Below are 21,115 nucleotides of genomic sequence, written 5' to 3' on the forward strand. Positions count from 1 at the left end.
ATCAAGCTAATTTCTTGTTTCGTAATCAATTCCACTGCAGAAAGTCTGAATCACTTTATTTATCATGAGGCCAGTTCTCCAGTGAAAACAGAAATATTTCTGAATATTTTCTTTTGCTTGGACTGTACTGAGAAAAAACAAATATTGACATTTGAGGAGCTGTTGCCCCTTTTGAAAAATCACTTCCTTTGTATATCAGATTATTATCTTTTACAGATTATTGATTATATGTTGATCGGCTCATTGGTGCAGCTCTAACTGGAACTCTGTGTTATGTTTGGCTGTAGTTTTGTTGTGTTGATTGTGTAGAGGTTGTTGCCGTCTCTCTGGAGGTTCGTCACAGGACAAATTAACCCTTGAATATCCAGGCTGCTTTAAGACATGACTTGTTCCTGCTTCCTGACATGTTTTCTAACACGTGCACATGCGTGTTATGTCACAGTGTACTGTAGGAGCGCAGTGCATGATGGAGGCATCAGAAAGGAGGAAACACTGACACATGGTGGACCCACTGTAGCACTGCAGGAGGTGCTTTTCAAAATAAAAGTTTAAAGGACATCAGGAGCTTATTTTATTGTGCTGGTTTACATGTGTAAACGGCAATAATTATTTATGTGTAATTAAAAACGTGAGATTGGAGTTTCTGCCTCTGAGTGTTAAAGGTTTATTTATGCTGACATTTTGTACAGTGATAAACAATACATTGATAGACAAAGGTTTAATTTAAGAACAGGCCAAAGAGATAAATCCTTTTTGGAAACGTAATAACTGGATTATTGTCAATGAGGAGGAATAAACAGGTGACAGAAGGAAAATAGAAGGAAAACGTGTGACAGGACAGAAAATGAAAGAAGAAAGTGAGACTTGGAGGTGATCAGATGAGTGGACTGCTGCAGAGAAAAACCAACCAGTCAGTCAGACTCAGGTCAGTTTTCTGAGGCTGAAAGAGAAAGAAACAGATTAGTTATTTCATATTTATAACTAACACCTGTTTTATGTTGCAGAACATTAGAGTCCCTGGATTTTAAACTGATTCATGCTATCTTGGGCTAAACCCCAGAATCACAGCTGCATCCTACCTTCAGTGCAGATGTGTCCAGAGGTTGCCCGTCTCTTTTCACAGACAGCAGTCGCACTCCTCCGCTGCTCGGGTATCCCTCCTGCACCTCCAGGTGACACACCAGCAGGGCAGACTTCAGGTAGACCAGCAGACGCTGAGAAGGACGCCAGTCGATGGCAAAGCTGCAAACACAGAGCAGCTGGATCAGGGTTTAGTCAACAAGCTATCAGGTGGGATTAGTCAACTACATAAAATGATTGTCAGTCGATTTGTGAAGATATTGGATGTTATCTAAAGGATATAAACTGTAAAGTCACAACCCATTTAAGTATCACACATAATTCTGTTATAAAGTCATATATAAGATGTATTTAAGGGATTCAGTAACAGTGTGAAGTCCCTGAACCTGTGGCAGTTTTGGTCAACAAATTATAGATTTCTTTCCCCTTTGGGTGACAAACAGAAGCATTTCTCAAAATGTTGGACTGTTCCTTTATACGATAATTATACAGCTGCTCTGGTACTTACAGAAGTTGTACGATGTATAAATGTGTCATTTTTAAATGGACTCTTGAATGATAACTTCTACATAAACATGTCCTTTCTCAGAAACAACAGGCAGCTCATCATGATTAGTGATTATTGATCACACAAGTTTCAGTCTGATCTGAATCATCAGGGGTCTCTGATCATCACAGACTGTCAGATAGAAAAGGCAATCAGCAGGTGTCTGTCTTTAATGACTCACCTGGACCTCAGGGCCTGGATCTCAGTCAGCAATTCCGCCTGACCCATGTAACACTGCATCACCTCCAGCAGGGTGGCACTCAGCTCTGACCGGCTGGCCGACATAGAGTCCTCCACCAGACCATCTCTCCCCTCGTTCACCTGCAGAGGCACAAATAGGTAGCTGTGGACATGTTTGCTCACACACCCATGTCATCCATGTTTACGATTTGACCATGGCACAAATGATGTTGATCTTCTTGTAGCACGTGGCTCACATTTCAGTTCAGTCTGTGCATGGTGGCAGTTTAGGAGCTCAGGGTGTTCACACCGGAGCCTGATACATGTCCCTGACAGACATGGATGTGAAGGAACAGAAAAACGTTCCTATAAAATGTCATGTTGTTAAACCAATCAGCTCTGAGCTCAGGTGAGAGCCATGTGTCTTCCACATCGCCCTCAGTCTTGTGGTCAGTTAAGAGGAACTGCTCCTGGACCAGCATGATGTCATCAGGTTGTTGTTTAATGTTAGTGTGACATCAGCACAAGTCACACAGAAATAACCTGATTGGTTCATGCGTTACCTGCAGTGTGAAGCGGTCATCATGGCTCCAGGCGACTGACAGCCTCAAAGGCTCCAGCTCACTGGACGACAGGTTAGAGGTGGGGTGTGGCCTCAGCTCCACACACAGCTGTGATTGGTTGAAGGAGAGCAGGTTAATCTGCATGACGTCCTGTAGGGCAGAGATGTGCACCTGCAGTCTAACATGAAGAGAAAACTGAGTCAGTGACCAATTAAATCCTCAGAACAAGGGTCACATGACCTGATGACACTCACTCATCTCTGAGACGCTGCCAGCTGATCAGATGAAAAAGCACTGGCTTTAACTCCGCCTTCAGCTGCCTCAGCTGACGATTACATGACTGCAATGCATTCTGGGCCTTCTGCAGAGACTCATCTAGGTGTTCACTCTCCTTCTTCTGAACAGAGCAAGGAATCAACGAGGATAAGTGATATGGAGAGGGGAGGAGACAAGGAGAGGAGTATTAAGAGTGAATTCTGGGTGTTGTAGTAACAGTAATGCATTAACATGGCTCTGCCTCAGACAGTTCTGTGTCTATTTCTGCATTGTTTCCTTCAATCTGTTTCAGACCCACTGACTTAACTTTTAGCAACCACCTGCAACACCACCATAGCAACCATCTATATATATAGATTTCATATTTACTGTCTTTACAGCTGTCTGCCGTCAGTGTGTGTTCCCACCTTACTATGCAGCTGTTGGACCAGCTGTGTGAGTGTATGTCGCCTGTTGTTGATCTGCTGGACTCTATCCTGCAGAGAGTTGAGCAGAGTCTCCAGGTCTTCCACCCGTGACCTACACTCCACCTTGAGAGCCTTCCACCTGCCCCGAGCTCCACCGTCTGTGCACACGCAGGAATAACCAGGTGATAGTCATTCTGCTTGGCACAATTCAAATTCTAATCAAATGTGATAACATTTGTAAATAGTTTGGTTGTGGAGTGTCCAAACTTTATGCATTTGGTGTACTATTTGTATTCTGTGCGTACTCTGCGTGTACTGTGTGTATTCTGCGTGTGCTTTATGTACCAGGTTGTGGGGGACAAGGCTGTGTCATTAGTTGCTGGACAGACTCCAGACCCTCAAGTAGAGACATCATGGAGTCGAGAACAAACAGCTGACGCCATAAAACCTTCTGGACACGACGACTGTCCTACACACACACACACACACACTGCTGGTTAACGAGGAGTCTAATAATTCTTAGTTTAATTACACAGTAACCTGTGGGTCAGTGTAGTTTTTACAGTGTTTCTGTATGTCAGACTCATTAAAGAGGATGGTCTGGATCAGACAGAATTAAAATACTGAATCTCCTGATCGTTGAAATATGAGACGCACTGTGAGGTAGAGGACCATCCTGGCTGCTTCAACACAGTCTGGGGGCTCAGAGGCTCCAGGGTCCAGCAGGGTCGGATCACAGCGCTGCAACACACTGACACAATCACCCACAACACAGTTCAGTCTAACACGGTTTCATCTTCATGGCCCTGCCGTTTTTTTAAATTAGTCCACATACTCTCAAAGGATCCTTCCATATTGGCTCATACTTTTTATTTTGGATTCTGTGATAATTTCAGCCTTTTCTGTATATTTTCTTTGTAACACAAAGACGCGTCCCTGTTTGTTTTCATGTAATAAAAATAATTCATGTCCTTGTAAATGTAGTTATGTGTAATTATTATTCCACCATCTGCGTTTTTACTTTACACTGGGTGTAAACATCTTCCATTTGATGTTACTGATCATTTGAAACTGTCCTGATCATTTATTGATCAGTTTTAGACAAACTAGCCGATTAGCTTTAGTTAGCATTAGTTAGCTTGAACTATGTCAACAACATCCTTCTCTGGCGATAATTCCCGTGTTTTAAGCTATTTCATGCTTGAGACCAGCATCAGTGATAAACCACTATTTGACAACTATTATATATATGACTGCATATATATTTGAATTATCTAAATATTAATCGAAATATAAAACAAACTGTTTTGAAAAAGGCTTACGTTCGAGCTTCGGCCATTTCCGTTTTTAAAATGTCCGCGATTACAGTCAGTGATGTGATTGGCCAATGGAATGTGACGTGTGGCTCTGTAAGCCAATCAGGGACTACTATTCAAAGAACCGTTATTTAAAAGTCCTGACAGACACAAAGCAACAGTGCCACCTGGTGACGAGGATGAGAAAAACAGCACAATGTTGAAATGAAAATGTATAGAAAGTTGACAAATATTAAAATATTGACGTTTAAACATTTTATGCTTTTGCAAGGTGACAACAACACCTAACACCAATGATAGTAGTCAAAGGCATTGCTTTATTTTTGCTTTAATTTTTACCGGTACATGTATGAAGGTTTTCGGCCTACTTTTTCATTTTACACTTCATTTTGAAATTGCAAAATGCACACTGATTTTTTTATTTCGTTATATTGGATAAAGAGGCTAAAGCATTTCCATAAGCCTTTCTCTGCCTCGGTGCTGACAAAAGCGTATGACTGTGCCATGATGCCACTTTAGTTACGCGATAATACCGCGTGGGAACGAGATATCGATCAATCAATCAATCTTTATGTGGATATCAAGGTCCTTAAAAAGAAAAAGGAAAAAAGAAGACCGACGTTTACACAAAATGTATAAATAGACTGGTGCCTGATATCACTCAAAGCCGATTGACAATCATTTTAATTATCTCATTTTAATAAATCGTTCATAAACCAGATCAATTTATGGCTCAAATGTCGTAGTGAACTATTCACTAGCAGCCATTAAATGCAGCCTGACCCGTCCGTCTCATTTAAACAACACATTATATGCCAACATATTACCCCATACATAGATGCACCATGTGTGATCATCATCATCATCATCATCATCATCATCATCGATCTGTGGAGTAACGACCCAGATGTTTGGTGCTGACTGGGTCTGATAAATAAAAATCATCTCTTCTCCTGTGGATCATCACAACTGTCTCCTTGCGTTAATATTAACAACAACAACAATAATGATGATGCAGGAGCTGCAGTATAATCCCATCATGCAGCTGCACCATTGCATGCCCCCGCAATCCCCCCATCCCCCGGGTCACGTGCTCCTGTGTGTTGCCAGCTCTGCAGCAGGGAGGCTAGTGGCTAACGAGCTAACGGTGCTCTGCGGAGAAACAGCTGGAACACGGAGCAACAGAGCAGCTGGAGACAGACTGGTCAGAGTATGAGTGAAGCAGCAGGGAGGCGGTGACGTTCACAGGTAGGAATTATTTCACCTGTCCGTATCATGTGATGCTGCACAGAGCTGCTGCGAATGCTAACCCGCAGCTAGCAGGCTGAGCTAGCTGGTCAGCTAACTCCGCGTTTTAACAGCAAACGTTTGAACCAGGTGTGTGACGCTGAGAGGCAGGTTTGTTCCTGTGAATGTGTTGGACAGATGTTGGTTAGAAACAACGCGAACAGCTGGAGAAGAGCTTAGCACAGAGGCTAACGCGTTAGCATCCTGCAGAGACTGGTGCTGATGCCGTTAGCTGGGAGCTAACTGTGCTAGCTGGTTGTTTTCTGCAGAGCTGGTTTAATAAAGTCTGAAACGGTTTGACACCGAATCCAGGTGCTGGTTTGATCTACACCTGATATGGATGGAAAAACAATTTAAATTTAGCTTTTGTCTGTTTTTATAAACGATTAAAAGGTTTAAACGTCACTTTGTTTATGTCTGTTTATTTGTTTACATTTACCTGTTACAGGTGAACAGGTGTCGTACCAGCCGCAGGATGCCCATCCCTCCCCCTCCTCCTCCTCCACCAGGGGGACCCCCACCTCCCCCCACCTTCAGCCAGGTAACATACATCATCATCATCATCATCTGCAGTTTGACGTAGATCTGAAGCAATAAATCGATCACGTGATTAGCAACAAGTCTGATTACTGATGAATCATTAAAATCAGATTTAATATGCAAACGAAGAAACAAACTTTGACCCGTATCAGCTTCAGGACGTTTTATAATAAAACCAGGTCACTGCAGGTTTTCTGTTTGTGTGAACATGTGGCTTTAGTTAATAAAAACTGCCCCCCCCCCAGGCCAACACCAGCCCTCCGAGGCTGAACAGAGAGGAGGCCAAAGGTCGCAGCGCTCTGCTGTCGGACATCTGTAAGGGCACCAAGCTGAAGAAGGTGGCGGTGGTGAACGACCGCAGCGCGCCGCTGCTCGACAGTAAGACTCAAACACCAAAGAGCCAAACACCTCCCACAGAGCACCCATACATTCGCTTATACCAATACCTACACCAGCAGCAGAGCCAACCTAAACAGCAGGGGGCGCCGTCCGAGGAGCAGAAGACGACAGCCGGAGAAAAGAGCTCTGCTCTGTCTCCAGAGAGTAAGACCATGAACTTCTCTGATACAAGAGGCTGACTGCAGGAGGCTCGGGGTCAGGGGTCAAACAGCCGCCACGGTTCTGTCCAACATAGTGAATGAAGCCTGTTTGTGTCCAAACTGGGCTAAACAAAACCATCGTCCACGTTTAAAATCTAATATTTTACCAAAACCTAAAGTTAACCCTCGGTGTTTGATGACAGTTTGATGCAGTGATTTGAAAATCCAAATCCTCTTTCAGTCAGACTGACAAACGTTTAGACTAAATTAAAGCGTGTCCGCTGTAAATAACAGTTTCTGTGTTTTGTGTTCATACTGAAAGACTCTGGGTCCAGAGTTAAACACCTGAACACCAGCAGATTCTTCAGTGACCAAATAAAACTGTCACAGCAGCAGGTGGCGAAGAGCAAGGCAGAACATTTGTCACCGTATCAACATAAACGCACACAAATACAGACGACAGCAGCTGAGTGTTTGCAGAAAGGTTAGAGATGACACACGCTATGGAACCGTGAAGTTCCTGACACGATAAGTCGATGGTCCATGAGCGTCTGTCGCTGAAGTCTGTCCGGTGTGTCCCGCTCCGTCCGCACTAGTCGGCCTCCTGTTGGCGTCTTTCTTTGGCCGATGCAACATGTTGAATTGGCAGCAGATCTGTCAGCGACTGCCCTGATTGGCAGTTTAGGTGGATCAGTGTAGTTTCTGTGATTTCACCCATTTAGTGCAGTTTCTCCTTATTTTCCTCCTCCACCTTTTCCCTCCTTCTTCCCCAACCAAAGACCAGGTCCTGCCAACAGCAGCTCCACCTGCAGGTTCTTCTCAGACGTGTTCTGGATCAGAAGCAGCTATAAACCGTCTGTGGTGTGAAGATGGTCAGTAAACGGAGTTTTGGTTACTCTTTATCTATATCTGCAGTATAGGGCTTCCACTGTCCCTTTCTGAATGGCCAATACAGACTACTGCCCCCTGCTGGTGTGGAGAGGTATTAGCTCTCAACAGGTGTGATGGTTGACGTCGGCTGGAGTCAGTGTGGTGCGTTCAAGTGTCACTTTTTGGTCCAGACAAAGCTGGTTCTGCTGTCGGCTCGGTGTGTTTCTGTTGTAAAGAGGTTCACGGGCCGAGACGTCTGATGAGTTTCTGCACCAACTCCACATCCTGACCCAGAGCAAACCTTTCTCACGCACATTATTCAATTCAGTTTATTGTTTTATTTTCTGTTCCACGTTTCACTGTTTCTCCACGTCTGATACGTTGGTTTTCTCTGTGTTTGACTTTGGTTAATCATCTTTATTTCTGCTCCTTGTTCTTCTTTTGCTGATCTCTCAGGAGTTGTGGTTAACAGCCGTTTGGATTTTTGCTGATGTGGTCAAAATATGGTCATTTTATTGATGTAGCTCGGCGCCACAGGACTGAGGTCATGTGACTGTGGTGCAGATTAAATCAGTGCATCAAACTGTTGATGAAGCGGCTGCTTAGAACAGATCCTGCAGCTTCCTGCACAGCTGCTGATGATTCTTATTGAAGGACACGTGGGTCATAATCTGTCTGCTTTTCCTGCTGTTTCATACGCGTTTTAATTTCACCAGGCGCTGCAGCTCAATGCGCCTGCACACCTGTCGGCACCGGGCGACATGGGAGAGGTGCAACTGTCCGTTAGCAAAGTTGGTTTAAAGGAAAGGAAAAATTTAATTTCATCTCATTTCTCCAGATTCACTGACATGCACAGACATACAGTTGTGGTGAACTCCATCTGCCTGCATTGTCTGCAGCGGTGTTTACAAACGGCGCCTGGTGACGTTAAAGACATGCAGAGCCCCCTCGGGTGGGTATGAAACACAGGGCGACGACAAAAAGCAGACAGACTGTGACCTGTTTGTCTTTGGGTGGTTGTTTGCTGCTGTCTGCTCTCCAGTTCAGTGTTTCCCAGAGTTTCATTACAGTCACAGCGTAAGGCAGCGCTGTCCGAACGTGCATTACACCACATTTATCATGGGAGTCCGATCCCACCCGGTCGTTACGGACTGAGGAAGAAAGTGTGTGGTTCCGTGTTAGCAGCACAGTTTTCATTTATTAAAGGCAGAACTAGATTTTTAAAAGCAGGATGATGCACAGACACAGAGTTAGTTTTAATGGGTTTGTTGGAAAACGGGTTTTCTGGAGAAATTTTAGACTTGTAGTGTTTCCTCTCTTGTCCAAACACAAAGTGGTATTTTTACTGTGTAGTATGAAAGGGACAGATCCCATAACGTTGAACGGTTCTTTTATAATGTTCTATCGATGAGATCAGTCTGTAGTGAAACTCTGGTCATCCTCCACAGTCGCACAGCATGCAGCTGGATGTGTTAGCACTGTAGCTTAGCACAAGCTGTGAGTGACTGTATTCTCACCGGGGTCATTGCTGTGTGCTCAGGAGCTGGTTCAGATCAGATGGTGATTCGCTGTTTGTTTGCTTATGGGTCTGAACCGTAGACCTCCATTGTTGTCCAAAAACTATTAAAAACCCAGCAGGGAGCCACACCGCTGACCTGGCTCACGTGGTTCTTCTTCACCAACAATGGGAGGCCCGTCTGTTTCCAAAAACCAGCTCCAGAACCTGAGAATGGCCGTCACTGTTTACAGGCTCTGAAGGAACAAAGAGTCCACTGGTCTCTGGTTCCAGCAACATCTGGAGCTGGTTTTTGCCAAATATAAGGACCATCCTCAGTTTCATTAAGTGTAGAAATGATTATTATAGTGACGTTATCTCTGATGGAAATGATGTTAATCAGTTTTGGACCTGCTGATATAGAATCTGTTGATTTATAGTTGTTTAATTGGCTTTAAAAAAAAGATAAATGTTCAGTCTGCATTTGATTAAATTCATATTAATGGAAAATCATTAATGTGCAGTTATTTTTATCTTGTTAGTTTCTGAATATGCACATATTTCTGTTTCTGCCTCATTGTTTCTGTGATTTTTCTGTTTATCTGTTCCTGCAGTCAGAATGGTTGATTAGAATATAGTCATGTGACTGTGCAGCCGGGCCCACCTGTGACGTCACCTGTGATGTCACCTGTGATTGATGATTAAATGTTTTCGACTGTTTGCTCATGTTGTGCTGTCGATGAACACCGGAGCAGCGTGGGAGCGTAAACACTTCATTTCAATTTTTAATATTTCATTTCACCTCACTTCACCTCCCAACCTCCGAACTGTGTGACGTCATTTCCTGGTCTCACCTGCATCCCGCCCCCCCTCACATTCTCTCATCCACTCAATGACGTCATGGTAGTGTCAGTGTAGTGCAGTGACATCATGCAGAAGGCGGAGCCCTCATTTACGTGTCCAATGGTTGTGGTTCTCAGAGCCTAAAGGAGGCGGAGCAGCAGCTGGGGGAGCCAGTGGCAGTGGAGCAGCAAGTCCGTCGGGTTCTGCTCCACCAATCGGAGGCTTGTTCACGGGCGGAGTTCCCAAACTGCGACCAATCGGAGGTGAGGAGATCCGTTATGGTTCAGGTTTTTTATAGGTTTTATGTGTTTGGTCAATTCTTCACGAAAAAAATGTGTTTGTAAATTTTAATTTTTAGATTTCTTTAAAATTTAACATTTATCTAAACTTTATCTAAAGTGGATTCCTAGTTTAATTTTATTAGAATATTGTATTATTATTATAAAATATTATTTTTGAATAACTACTGATTTGTTTTTTAAATGATTTCATTTCAGCATTTTTACTTAATTCTTATTGATTATTAATTTTATTGATCCCTTCTGTAGATGGTTCCTCTGGACGATCTCCCTCGACCCGATCCGCAGCGCCCCGCCCCCCCAGTCATCGCCATGACGACCCAGAGAGCCCCTCCCCTCAGGCATCGTCGCTGATGGAGACTTCTCGCGCCCAGCGTCCTTCACTTCCTAACCTGTCCTCCTCACCCTCCCCTTCCTCCCCCTCCTCCGCTGCGTCCTCCCCCTCCACCGGCATGAAGCACTCCTCGTCAGCCCCACCTCCCCCGCCTCCTATCTGTCGCCGTGGTAATGCCCCGTCCCCTCCCTGCTCCTCTTCTTACAACAGAGAAAAGCCCCTCCCCCCGACCCCTAACAACACCCCACCCCTGCCCTCTAAGCCTCCCCCGTCGCCTGGCAACACCAGACGCCCTCCCACCTCGGGAGGAAACCCTACATCCTCCGCCTCCTCCTCTCTAGCCCCGCCTCCTCCACCTTATCGCATCACTAATGGGCCAACAGGTGGTGGGGATATGGCGCCTGAGCTGCCTCAGCGGCACAACTCCCTCAGCAACAAAAGGACCGCCCCCTCACCTGGAGGTCACACCCCCACCAGAGGTCCTGCTCCTCCTCCCCCTGCCTCCCCTACCCCGTCCCAGCAGGGCACTAACAGGCCGCCGCCCCCTGTCAGGGAACCGCCAGGTAGAGGAGCAGGTAAGGTCGTCATCATTCAGTTGTTATGTCACGTTTACAGTGATGTCACCACACTGGAGACACTATTGAGGTGCATTATGGGAAAATGTAGGACATTAAGTTTTTTTAAAAATATTTTTTAGTTCTAATATTTTTTTTCTTTTGGTCTTCACATTTTTAGTATGTGACCAGTGACTGCTGGTTCTGTATTGATCACCTGTATTGATCTCTGCCTTTCAGCCCCTCCTATTCCAGTCCAGTCATCGTCCTCGAGAGTGGGAGGCAGAGAAGCCCCGCCTCCTCCTCCTCCTCCTTACAGGACATATGGTAGCCCCTCCCTCTCATCTGACCCCCCCACCAGAGGGAAACCACCTCCCCCACCCACCCGCATTCCCGCTGCTCCTCCCCCGCCCCCCCCCTCCTCTCCGCAATGGACACTCCTCCTCCTCCGCCCTCCCTCGCTCATTTGTCGGTGAGTCTCCACCCACCTCCCTCACTCACCAGCAGCATTATTGCTTCATCTAATCAATCATTTCTAATCGATCACCTATTTTCCATCAATCGTCAGATCAGAACATCCTTCATCGTCTGATTGTTTTTTCTCCTCACTGTTGTTTCCTCTTTTCCACTTTTCTTTTGTTCATCTTCCACCTGAAAACATGAAAATTCTGTAAAAACAGCAGAGTCAGGCCAGAAGAAAAAAGAGGATTGGCCCAACCCCGTCTCAGCAACAACTAATCAATATTATCGATAAAATCTCGTTATTGAAATTGTTAACTGCCTCCTCTCTCCTGCAGATGATTTTGAGTCCAAGTATTCGTTTCATCCTCTTGACGACTTCCCTCCTCCGGACGAGTACAGACACTTCACCAAGATCTACCCGAGCAAGGCCAACAGAGGTACGGACTCTCCCCTGTTCCTCTTTCACCTGCTTTGTCCTGTCCTTCTTTTGGTAACCGTGATCGGTTTTGGACCTAATGATCGGTTCCCATCCTAAGTTAAGAAAGGAAAGTGTGTTACAGCCTTCAGTCTGACCTTTCACTCGTCAGTGTTTGGTTGATCAGTCCTGTGCCTGCTTCTTTATTGCTTCATGTCAGCATGTGTTTGGTGGTTTTTGACAACACAGAAATGTCTGAGATGTCCTAAAGTGGCCACCGTCCAGTCGGCTTCAAGTGTAACGTTGTGTTTTGAAAGTGTGAGACAACAGACGTTTGGTTTTGTGTTGTGTGACGAACTTTGTTGTTTTTTGTTTGACGCAGTGATGAGAGGAGCTCCGCCGCTGCCTCCGGTCGGGAGGTGAAGCACAACAGCTGCAACACACATGCACACTAACCACACGCACACTAACCACACACACACACACACACACACACACACTAACCACACACGCGTCTTCATCCAGCTTCATTGCCCTCGACTCCTCCATCACAGCTTCTTCCACACTCTCAGCTGATTGGCTGATAACAGGTCAGACAGGAACAAACTGACCAATCGCCTGCGTGCAGGAGAAGTGATGAAGAGGAGGAAACAGAGCAGAGCGTCGTTCAAGACTTCCGTCACAAGGTGGCGACACAGCAGCTGAGTTTCTCCTCTTGCTCTCCTGGACTTCGCCACCTGCTGGTTTTTAGTTTTGGTTTTTGCACGTGCACTTTTTGTTTGCTCTGAACTTCGGAGGAAGTTAACGGAGAGTCTGTGATGCAAAGAAGAACCGTTTGTGCAGCCGAAAGCCGCTGCAGGACCTTTAGGGACACGACTCCAGTGGAGGAGCTGATGAGTGAGAGTGGTGAATATGAACAGGAGCAGTTTTGAACTGAATTGTGTTGCACTTGGAAAATAATTAAGCAAACAGCTTTTGTTTGTTCCAGGTCTGGTTCACTTTGGTTCTATTCAAACATCTGCACGAACAGCACAGACCAGGGGAAACGGCTGTTCAGGTTTTTATGTTAAACAGTGACAATAAAGGTTGAACTGCTCCTTTATGTACAGAATTCAGAGTCCCATTAAACCACAGACAAGGACTCTGAGCCACATGTCCTACAGCAACCTGGACCTGGATCCAGAAAAACCAGGACACTGCAGTGAAAATAGGTCCTGAAGGCTTGAACCTCAGACACCTGGATGATGTGTGAGATCTACCGTGAATACTTCACCTGCGGCGTCAGACACACCTGCCCCGGTGATGTCACACCTGTCTTGGTGACACACTTTACTTTGGTGGGACGTGACCGGGTCCGACCTCCGTCACAGACAGAGACCAGTTTCTGCCGAGGTCGAGGTCTTTTAAGTGCCAAGTGCAGAGAAACTGAGCTGGACTCACCGGAGCTCCGTCCTTCCTGTTGCATGTTGTGTGTTTCTGCAGCATGACGCCAACACTTCAGGGTTAACGCAGTGCAGAGTAATTACCCATCATTCAGTGCAGGCGGATGTTTTCATTTAGCTTCAATGTGTTCACGCATTAATCTGACGACAGCATCAGGGCAGCTGACTGGACACGATAACATCAGTGTGTTTTCAGAACGAAGGTAATCATCTCTCAGTGGTATGTGTGGCTGTAAAGTCAATAATATAAAATGAGAACAATTTAATTTTACACAGTGAAAAGTCAGAATATTACAGAGAAAAGTCACGTTCTTACAAAATGTTTAATGTTATTGGACCATAATTATCCTCAGAATATTAAAATGCATTTGTGATGTTAAAAGCTGATATTACAATAGTTTCATGAATATAAATATTTTACAGGAATAGTTCAAATATGGTGAGTGTGAAATCAGGTTTTTCCTAAATTTACCAAAAAAGCAAAACTGCTCAAGGCTTAAAGTTTTCTCTTAATCCTGAGACGTTGTAATATTCTGGCTTTTGTGTCCCTCATCAGTAGCTTTGACTCGATCTGCCGACTTTAACACAAGACAAACTTATTGAAGGTGGTTTGATGTTTTCTCTCAGTGCCATGTGACGCTTTCAGTCGCTTCCTGCTCTTTGTTCGGTGTTTTTCTGGTTTTCAATCCAAGCCTGATGTTTTAGTCGGATCTGAGTAACTAACACACAAGATTCCAGGTGTAAAATCTCACACAGGCTCATTCATGTTTATTAGTGATGCTTTGATCATGTGACCCCCCCCCTCCATATTTGCTGTCACTCAGACTGTTCAAAGCTTGGAAACAAACCAAGCTGGGACTGGACAGCACCAGTGAAACCTTAGTACCCTCCAGTAGCTTTAGATTCAAACTGGGACCCAGTTCAGCCGCATGCACATGCTCACTGGTCTCTGGTCACACCACCTGCAGCTGAAACATATGAAACTAAACCCACACAGATTAAACGTTCACCGACTGAGGATGCTTGTGTCTGATTGTTTCTTTGCTCCAGGTGACATTATATTGATCACTGTGAACCCTCCGCCACCTGCTCCATCCAACATGTTGCCTCTGGTTCCTCTTTCCTTTTTCTGTTGCACCTGTCTGTTCTGTTCTGCCGCACCTGGACCTTTCCCCCAGTATTGTACTAGGAAAACCTTCTCACTGCTGCCTCCTCAGTTTTGTCAGTGCTCATGCTTGTCGTCAGCAGCTGCCTCTGGGTATCGTGGGAACACACCTGGATGTTCGTGCCGAGACGATGCTCAAACTAACATCTGTCAGAAGGTTTCCCAGCATACGTCGTCTTAGCATCACTCATGGCCCCCAGGTCAACACCTTCCACCTTCTACTGCAGGAACATTTGTACTTTTAGTTCATGTGTAGTAAAAAAAACTCTTCTCTTTACATTTGGTAGATTTTATTTGTCATGAATTCAATTTGCATTTGTGCTTATCAGTTTCCACGCAATAACAACTGACACAAAATAAAAACAGGTTTTACACATCTACGCTGATCAGCTGTCTCACATAGGAACAACTTGCTATAGATATTTTAAAAACCTTAATGCTCTGTAAAGATCTTTGATTTCATTATTCAAAACTTATGTTCTATTGCAGCCAAAACCTCACAGATCAGTTTATATTAAAAGTAAAGAAAACAAAGTGAGCTAATTTTGTGCAAGTACCTATGATAGGATCTATATTTATGATATTTATGAGGAACTTATGAGTCTGAATTGCAGCTTTTTGCCTGAAAAACATCCAGTTTCTTTCCACCAGAATCAAAAACAACTTTAAGCAAATTGGCTGCGGGTCCGTCTCTGGACACTAGAGGGCAGACTTTGTTTTTCCGGGTTCAGGGGTCACCTGGCCGGAAGCAGAAGATAAAACAGCAAAAAAAAAAAAAAAACAGGTTCCCACGTGTGGAAACATCAGTAGATAGAAAAGATCTGCGGTTCTCATGGTGGTTTGCTTTAAATCCTTAGTTTTCTGTTAGGAGTTTGGTGTAGTTGACTTTAACATGGACGTTATCAAACTTCCGGAGACCGGAGGGAGAACCCGGACCCAGAAGAGAGTCCGACCACCGAAGCCCGGCAACCAGGAGCAGAAACGCAGAAGAAACGCGGAGAGTTTGGCGGTGCTGGGAGAGAAGGACAGTTCGGTGAAGCTGCTGGAGGAGCTGGTGTTCGGAGCCGAGGACGAGCTGGTGGAGAAACTCGTGGAGGTAACGAACGTGCCAGACTCCGCTGAGAAATCTGCTAATTTAACTTTCTCCGAGTCGGGGACAAAAATATCTGCACCTTAGAACAAAACCCCACAACTGTTGATGGTTCTCATGTCTTTGTAGGAAATCCGGATCACTAGTTCCCTTATATACTCTGTTACTTCAGTGTCCGTGCCTCAGGACAAAAGATTAAAGCCCCTAATCATTTTCAGTTATTTGACCCAAGTAAATGTCGTTAAACTCAATAAATTGTTCTTTTTAGGCTTTTTAAAATATTTTTTGTTGCCAGTTTTGGACAAGGAACAATATTGAATTTTAGGATGCTACGATTTAGATTAAATTTAATGTTACGTTTAATGTCCAGGCTTTTAAAATACCAAGCTCCTTTCAGATTTTTGCCAATTGTACGGTCTGCTCATCGGTCAAAAACTCAGACAACAAAATGAGTTAGTTAAACTCATGTCTTTCTGATAAATACGGATTAACGATCTTATTAAGTCTCAACCTAAATGACATTAAAGAAACTGCGTTAGGTGATTTGCTGCCAGACCTCATTAAGAAATCTGCTCATTTTAAACGTTTTACAGTGTATTCATTTCTGTTATAGTCTCTTTGAGAGGTTGTAGTGTGGGCTTCCTGCTGAAATAATGAGCTGATATTTATTATGTGTTAGTGACTGATGTTAGTCCGGTACAGTCTGGCACCTCGTGTATAAACGTGTTCCCCGTTGTTGAACAGGAGGATGAGGACCAGGCGGGAGTCCTGTCGCTGGAGGACCAGGACCAAGAGCCGGTTGACTCCGACGGTGAGGGGGAGGCTCCCCTGCAGCTCAGGCCGAGCAGAACAGCCGCCTGGGTTGATGAAGATGATGAGCTGGAGGAAGAGTAAGTGTTGAGTCCATTTTTGTTTCCTCTTTAGTTTTCTCCAGTCGACATAAAGAGTCCAGCCACGGTCACTTTTATTCTCAAAGAAAAAGCTTTTGTGTTAGTTTGTCGAGCGCCCAGGTGCTAAACAAGTCTCTGGTTTCAGGGTGGACATGAAGCATCGTTACCGCAGAGACCTGGTCCGGGGAGAGGCCGAGTCCACGATGTCCAAGCAGAAGCTGCAGCAGAGAATGAGGGACCAGTGAGTACACACATGTACACACCTGTATGCACCTTTACCTGCACACACCTGAACTGAACTCACCTCTGCCTGAACACTCTGTGCTGTTGAACCTGGTGTGTTTCAGGTTTCAGAGGTCGATGGGAGGAACTCCGTCGTGGGCGGAGAACAAGAAGACGAAGGACAAAGGTGAACACACAGTAATGAGGCAAAAAACATTTTAATCACGTTTGTGATTCTGTGGTTCCTCTTTAAACCAAAATGTCTGTCTCTGTCTCTGTCACTCAAGATGACGACGACGATGATGAAGAGGAGGAAGATGACCTGCTGAGGAGGACAGGAAATTTTGTGGCATCTTCAGACTGTCTGCCCAGCGGCGTCCTGAGGGTCAGTGATTGGATCAGTAACTGTAGCTTCATGCTTCTCGCGGCAGCGACATTTTGAGCAGGTTTTATAAAAAAGATGCACCTCACATTCTTGGTGAGGAAGAAACGTTCACAGACATTACAGAGAGTATGTAACGTTCGTTGTCGGAAACTCCTGAGTTTGTTCTGTTTCTCGGCTGCTGGTGTGCAGAACAGTCGGCGCGTATCAGAACTTCAGCATTTCTAACAAGAGAAACCGGTGACAAGTTATTTTCCTGCTCCACTGAACTCTGGCCCCTGCTGCTTTTTGTGTTTCAGATGAAAAAGTGCCTTCATGCCAACAGCGCTCGTCCATCAGAAGACAGACTGACCACCGTCCAGTTCCACCCGTCCGCTCAGGTCGTCATGACAGCTGGACTCGACCAGTCGGTGTCCCTCTTCCAGGTACAGACAGCCAGTCGGCTTCTCTGATGCCCGACAGCAAAGAACCAGTACGCAGGTAAGAAAGATCACATGACCTTGTCAATGCTTGCGTTTCCTCCTGCAGGTGGATGGAAAGACGAACCCGAAGATCCAGAGCATCCACCTGGAGCGGTTCCCTGTCCACAAAGCTCAGTTCAGCCTGGATGGAGAGATGGTGATTGCCACCAGCCTGAAAAACAAGATGTTCTACCTGTACGACATGATGGAGGGTCGAATCACACCTGTTCACACTGTCAGAGGTGAGAGAACTAGATGTCCTACCTGTTCAACATAGTGGAGGGTCGAATCACACCTGCTACAGGTACCAGGTTGAAACGGGACTGTGTTTTAAGGTCTTATTGTGTTGTTTGACTTGTTGTTTTGTGTAAAGCACCTTGGTCAAATTGTGTTAAAGTGCTTTAGAAATAAAAGTTGATCTGATTTGTTCTTTTATGTCATTAAACTGTTTTCATATATGTAGCCTTTCAGAATAAAAGCCTGTGAACAGCTGTTTTTGTGTACAGGTCTGAATGAAGCCCGAGTGAAGGATTTCTCAGTGTGTCCTGAAGGAGGCGCTCTGCTGCTCAATGGAACCAACGGATACCTGCACCTGCTCACACTCAAGGTAACACACCTGTTTTTTGGCCTGTTGGCTTGTTGGTGACGTTACCGTTCCCAGAGTTCAGTGCGACATTTTCAGGTGTTTTGTTTCTTTAACCAAATTGTTTGTTTTTCAATCTCGTATTTTCGCGCTGTCACGTGTGAACTTTGTCTCAGACTCAGGAAGTGGTTCGCAGCATGAAGATTAACGGTAACGTCACCGGAGTCGCTTTCTCTAACGACGGCAGCAAAGTCTTCACCAACTCAGGTGAGTCCACGACTCAGGTGAGTCCACGACATCACAGAGCAGCTGCCTGTCAGTCATGTGACCTGATGTTTGTGTGTGTGCAGAGGAGGGCGAGGTCTATGTGTGGGACATGCGCAGCAGTCGGTGCGTTAACAGGTTTACAGACGACGGCTGCGTGAAGGGAACGTCCATCGCCGCGTCACGGAACGGACAGTATCTCGCTTGCGGGTAAGGCACGCCCTGATCCTGCTCTCTGATTGGCTGACAGATGCTAGGATTGTGTATGAGACAGTACATCTGATTAAAAACATTGAAATGTTACATGTATGACAGAGAGAATGAATCTCAGGTGTGTCCGTGGAGACGACAGATTTCCGTCCGAGTGCGTGTCCTCAGTTTAGTTGATCTTCTGTGTTTTAGCTCCCAGTCAGGCGTGGTCAACGTCTACTCTCAGGAGGCGTGTCTAAATTCAGCCAATCCGAAGCCTCTGAAAGCAGTGATGAACCTGCTGACCTCAGCCACCTCACTCACCTTTAACCCTTCCTCTGAGATCCTGGCCATCGCATCCCGAGCGGAGGACGAGGCCGTACGACTGGTAAGATGGCGGCGGTGATGATGATGAAGATGATAAAGGTCACAACATCAGGCCATCTGTGATGCTGAACCTTACCCTGGTTCAGCCCTGGTTCTTTCCTGTATCTGACCTGGTTCTGTCCCCTCAGGTCCACCTGCCCAGTCTCACTGTCTTCTCCAACTTTCCCATCGCGAAGAGGAAGGTGGTTTATCGTGCCAGCTGCCTTGACTTCTCCCCACACAGCGGCTTCTTCTCATTGGCTAACAATAAAGGCCACGCCCCCCTGTTCAGGTCAGCCAATCATCTTTGAGTTTATTTTTTTGCTGCAGGATTTGCAGATTTGGGGGGAAACTGTAGAAACAAACGTGTTTGGTTTGTTTCACTTTGCACTGTGATGGTTTCAAACTGAACTGACGCCTCCTCCTGTCTGTGTTCAGGCTGCTGCATTACAGAGACTTCTGAAGAGCCTGGAACATGGAGCAGGAACCAGAACTCTCATATTTTATGGATCCACTGTAGAAACAGAACTTTTTATTCCTTCTGATCATGTTCCATCATCCTCCGTGATTTCCTGTTGATTTCCTTTAGGTTTCATTTCACTGGTTTTTTTGTCAGATGGTTTGAAAACCTGCTGAGTGAATGATCTGAGACGACGAGGAAAATAGAAACTTGTGGTTTGTTTGTTGGACTGAAGAAGTAGCAGTGGACTCCTCAGTCATAAACGTAGATTGCGAGACGGTCTCTGCTGGTGGTTTTCACTGAAATAAACAGGAAGTCAAACTGAAAACTGATGGAGCTAAAACAGGAGTCTGGTACAGAGTCCGACACGGACCACACACCGACAACAGGTGAAAGTGATTGTCCTGGCTTCAGATAAAACACATGTATGTTTATTTGTATGAAGTGATTCTATAAAAAGGCTAAAACCAAACAAAATGTGTTGCTATTTTTTACACTGAACAATTTGTTTTTGTTTGTTTGTTGTGGGTTTTATCCAACAGCACAAAGTTCAAATCCACAGACACTTTTTATTTCTAAAGCTCATTAGCATTTCACTGTTTAACCTCAAAACGTTTCATATTTAGTGTCACAGTAAAACATTTGACTTGTTGGATTTGAAAATCAAAACATTTTGAGTGTTTCACCTCAAATTTATCACAGTCTTATTTCTAATGTGGTTGTGGCTTAAAAAAGATTCAGTTTCTCTTCAAACTTACAATTTGAACTGAGATTATTAGAACTTATTAGAAATGATTTTAGCTTAATATTTTATATTCTGAACCTAAACCTTTGAATTCTGATCCAGCACAGTCATATTCTGGTTCCAGCCTCAAACTGGGGACGATCGAACATGTTTTCATTATGATTTGTGGCCGCCAGGACGACCAGACCGCCAAACTGGATTTACCACCTTCACTCAGTGACAACGTTAAAAGCACTAAGACACACACTGTCGCCCTTTGGTGCAGCAGGAATGTCCTCAGGCTGGTTTGTCCTCAGGTACAAATGGCCTGAAACACAAAGGGAACAAAGCATCATTCAAGATGCATTGCTGCTCTCAGGGTTCAAACCAAGACACACACACACAAAGGAGACAATAATTCCAACAAATATTTGTTTATATTTTGTTATTCATTCAGTTAAAAGTAAAACTCTTGATACATTTTATTTATAACCTGTTTGTTTTTCCGTTGGTTGTTCTCCAATAAATGATGTTATAGTTTATTTTAATATAAGAAGAAGAAGAAGTACCTTATTAATGCCCAAGGGGAAATTCGGTACTTATTGTATTTATATTTATTGATTTATTGTTGTGTACGGTAGCAGTTTTATTTCATTATGTTTGTGGTTGGTGGCACAGTGCTGCAGTGGTTAGTGCTGTCTCTTTACAGCAGCAGGTCGTGAGTCTGAACCCAGGTGGCCCCGGGGCCTTTCTGTGTGGAGTCTGCATGTTGTCCCTGTGTCTGTGTGGGTTTTCTCCTCCCACAGTCCAAACACATGCAGGTCAGGATTAGGGTCTGAACCCAGGTGGACCCGGGGCCTTTCTGTGTGG

General features: G+C 44.9%; 2 protein-coding genes and 1 pseudogene across 2 annotated transcripts; 2 read left to right on the forward strand and 1 right to left on the reverse strand.

The window, feature by feature from the left end:
- Nucleotides 1-679: 679 nt before the first annotated feature.
- On the reverse strand, nt 680-4,410 carry LOC113141174 (uncharacterized). Its single transcript, XM_026325424.1, has 9 exons — nt 4,376-4,410; nt 3,711-3,804; nt 3,399-3,522; nt 3,054-3,211; nt 2,625-2,767; nt 2,371-2,548; nt 1,809-1,948; nt 1,080-1,242; nt 680-940 (listed from the first exon to the last, which is right to left on the reverse strand). Exons 1-9 carry the CDS (start codon nt 4,390-4,392, stop codon nt 875-877), a joined length of 1,083 nt encoding a protein of 360 aa, XP_026181209.1. The 5' UTR covers nt 4,393-4,410; the 3' UTR covers nt 680-874.
- A 1,048-nt stretch (nt 4,411-5,458) lies between these two features.
- Nucleotides 5,459-14,467, forward strand: LOC113140999 (WAS/WASL-interacting protein family member 2-like; annotated as a pseudogene).
- An 887-nt stretch (nt 14,468-15,354) lies between these two features.
- utp18 (UTP18 small subunit processome component) lies at nt 15,355-19,993 on the forward strand. The gene is made up of 13 exons (XM_026325166.1): nt 15,355-15,710; nt 16,449-16,594; nt 16,740-16,835; nt 16,942-17,003; nt 17,104-17,201; nt 17,498-17,623; nt 17,727-17,901; nt 18,166-18,266; nt 18,419-18,509; nt 18,593-18,716; nt 18,909-19,083; nt 19,211-19,353; nt 19,500-19,993. The coding sequence occupies exons 1-13, from the start codon at nt 15,507-15,509 to the stop codon at nt 19,522-19,524; spliced, it is 1,566 nt and encodes a 521-aa protein (XP_026180951.1). The 5' UTR covers nt 15,355-15,506; the 3' UTR covers nt 19,525-19,993.
- Nucleotides 19,994-21,115: the final 1,122 nt, after the last annotated feature.

This window comes from Mastacembelus armatus, chromosome 8 (genome assembly GCF_900324485.2).
Source record: "Mastacembelus armatus chromosome 8, fMasArm1.2, whole genome shotgun sequence".
Lineage (NCBI taxonomy): Eukaryota > Metazoa > Chordata > Actinopteri > Synbranchiformes > Mastacembelidae > Mastacembelus > Mastacembelus armatus.